The sequence below is a fragment of the Vavraia culicis genome, assembly GCF_000192795.1.
Source record: "Vavraia culicis subsp. floridensis unplaced genomic scaffold supercont1.18, whole genome shotgun sequence".
Lineage (NCBI taxonomy): Eukaryota > Fungi > Microsporidia > Pleistophoridae > Vavraia > Vavraia culicis.
In genome coordinates this window covers 106,525-107,706 of record NW_007360621.1, presented here as the reverse complement: position 1 = coordinate 107,706, position 1,182 = coordinate 106,525, and the positions used below count along the sequence as shown (strand labels likewise).

The 1,182-nt window shown below is 39.8% G+C and overlaps 1 protein-coding gene across 1 annotated transcript; it reads right to left on the bottom strand.

The window, feature by feature from the left end:
• VCUG_01280 (uncharacterized protein) lies at positions 1–893 on the bottom strand (the record flags this gene model as incomplete). The annotated part of the gene is made up of 1 exon (XM_008076107.1): positions 1–893. A coding segment is annotated over exon 1 (523 nt), but the record flags the coding sequence as incomplete, so codon positions are not given.
• Positions 894–1,182: the final 289 nt, after the last annotated feature.

Genomic DNA, 1,182 nt, shown 5'->3' with positions numbered 1-1,182 from the left:
TTTTTTCTCTTAGATGTTCGTCACTACCATACTGTTCTTGAGAATCAATCCTTTTTCTCTTGTTGCTTTCTTTGTCGTCGAGAAACACACGGTATCGTCCCGACATCGGTCCCTGTAATTGCTGATCAAAGCTCTCACAGACAATGTCTTCCTGTTTCTTCTGTTTTAGAATATTCATTAACTTTTTGAACAGCTCTCTGTTCTTTTGCAGTTCGTCATAGCAGCACATGAAATAGTTTCTTGCTGTGATATAGGACCGATAACTGCCTTGTAGCATCACAACCAACCGGTCTTCCTTAGAAATACCCGAAAAGTTGCTACCTAATATGTGGTTCCAATCTAACTGCAGAAACGATTCGGAAGACATACCTGTCGTTTCATCGTCGGTCTCTTTGTGCGGTTCAGTATTATCATACTCGCTCATCACAGCAGTGCATGTCTGTTCATACCCGCTATCCACCTCCTCGTTCTCGTGCATGGCAGCGTTCAATGACAGTATGAGGGCAAACCAAAGACTGTGCATGCTTTGGAAGACACGTGTCTTTTTATAATTCGGTCATTTACTTGATCAAGATATTTATCATCAAAGGAGCAAATGAAAATATGCGAAGTAAAGCAATTCTACGAACAAAAACACAAAATCAAGCGCTCTCTTTACAGCACTGTCTAATTATCAATATTGATACCGGGTTACTTTAATCTATGCTTACTGGCAAACCAATACAAAGCTTTTTTGCACACAACTTGCCGGTAACATACGCCAAATACACAATACTTTGTGCTGTGCATCACAACTTACATCAAAATATCTGCATGCAGTCCCAAAGGCGATACACAACGCTATGATACAAGGGTGTTTTTGTTCTGTGACAGAAAACAGAAATATGTTTCCATGCATCTACTCTCGGTGATGATACACAGCAATGGTACCAAGGCATTTCATGGTTCAAAAGTTGTTTCCGTCATAACGGGAAACATAAAAATCATTTTCTCGTCATCGAGTAGCACAGCAGGAATCACATCCTGCCACCAAACAAGGATCGTAAATATACCAACTGTGCTGAGATGCTGTGGTACAGGAATGTATTAGCATGTTGATTATGATTGATCCATTCCCAAGTACAAGTATTGCCAAATGTATAAGAACATGTACAAGTACTAGAACAGAGTATTGAATTACCT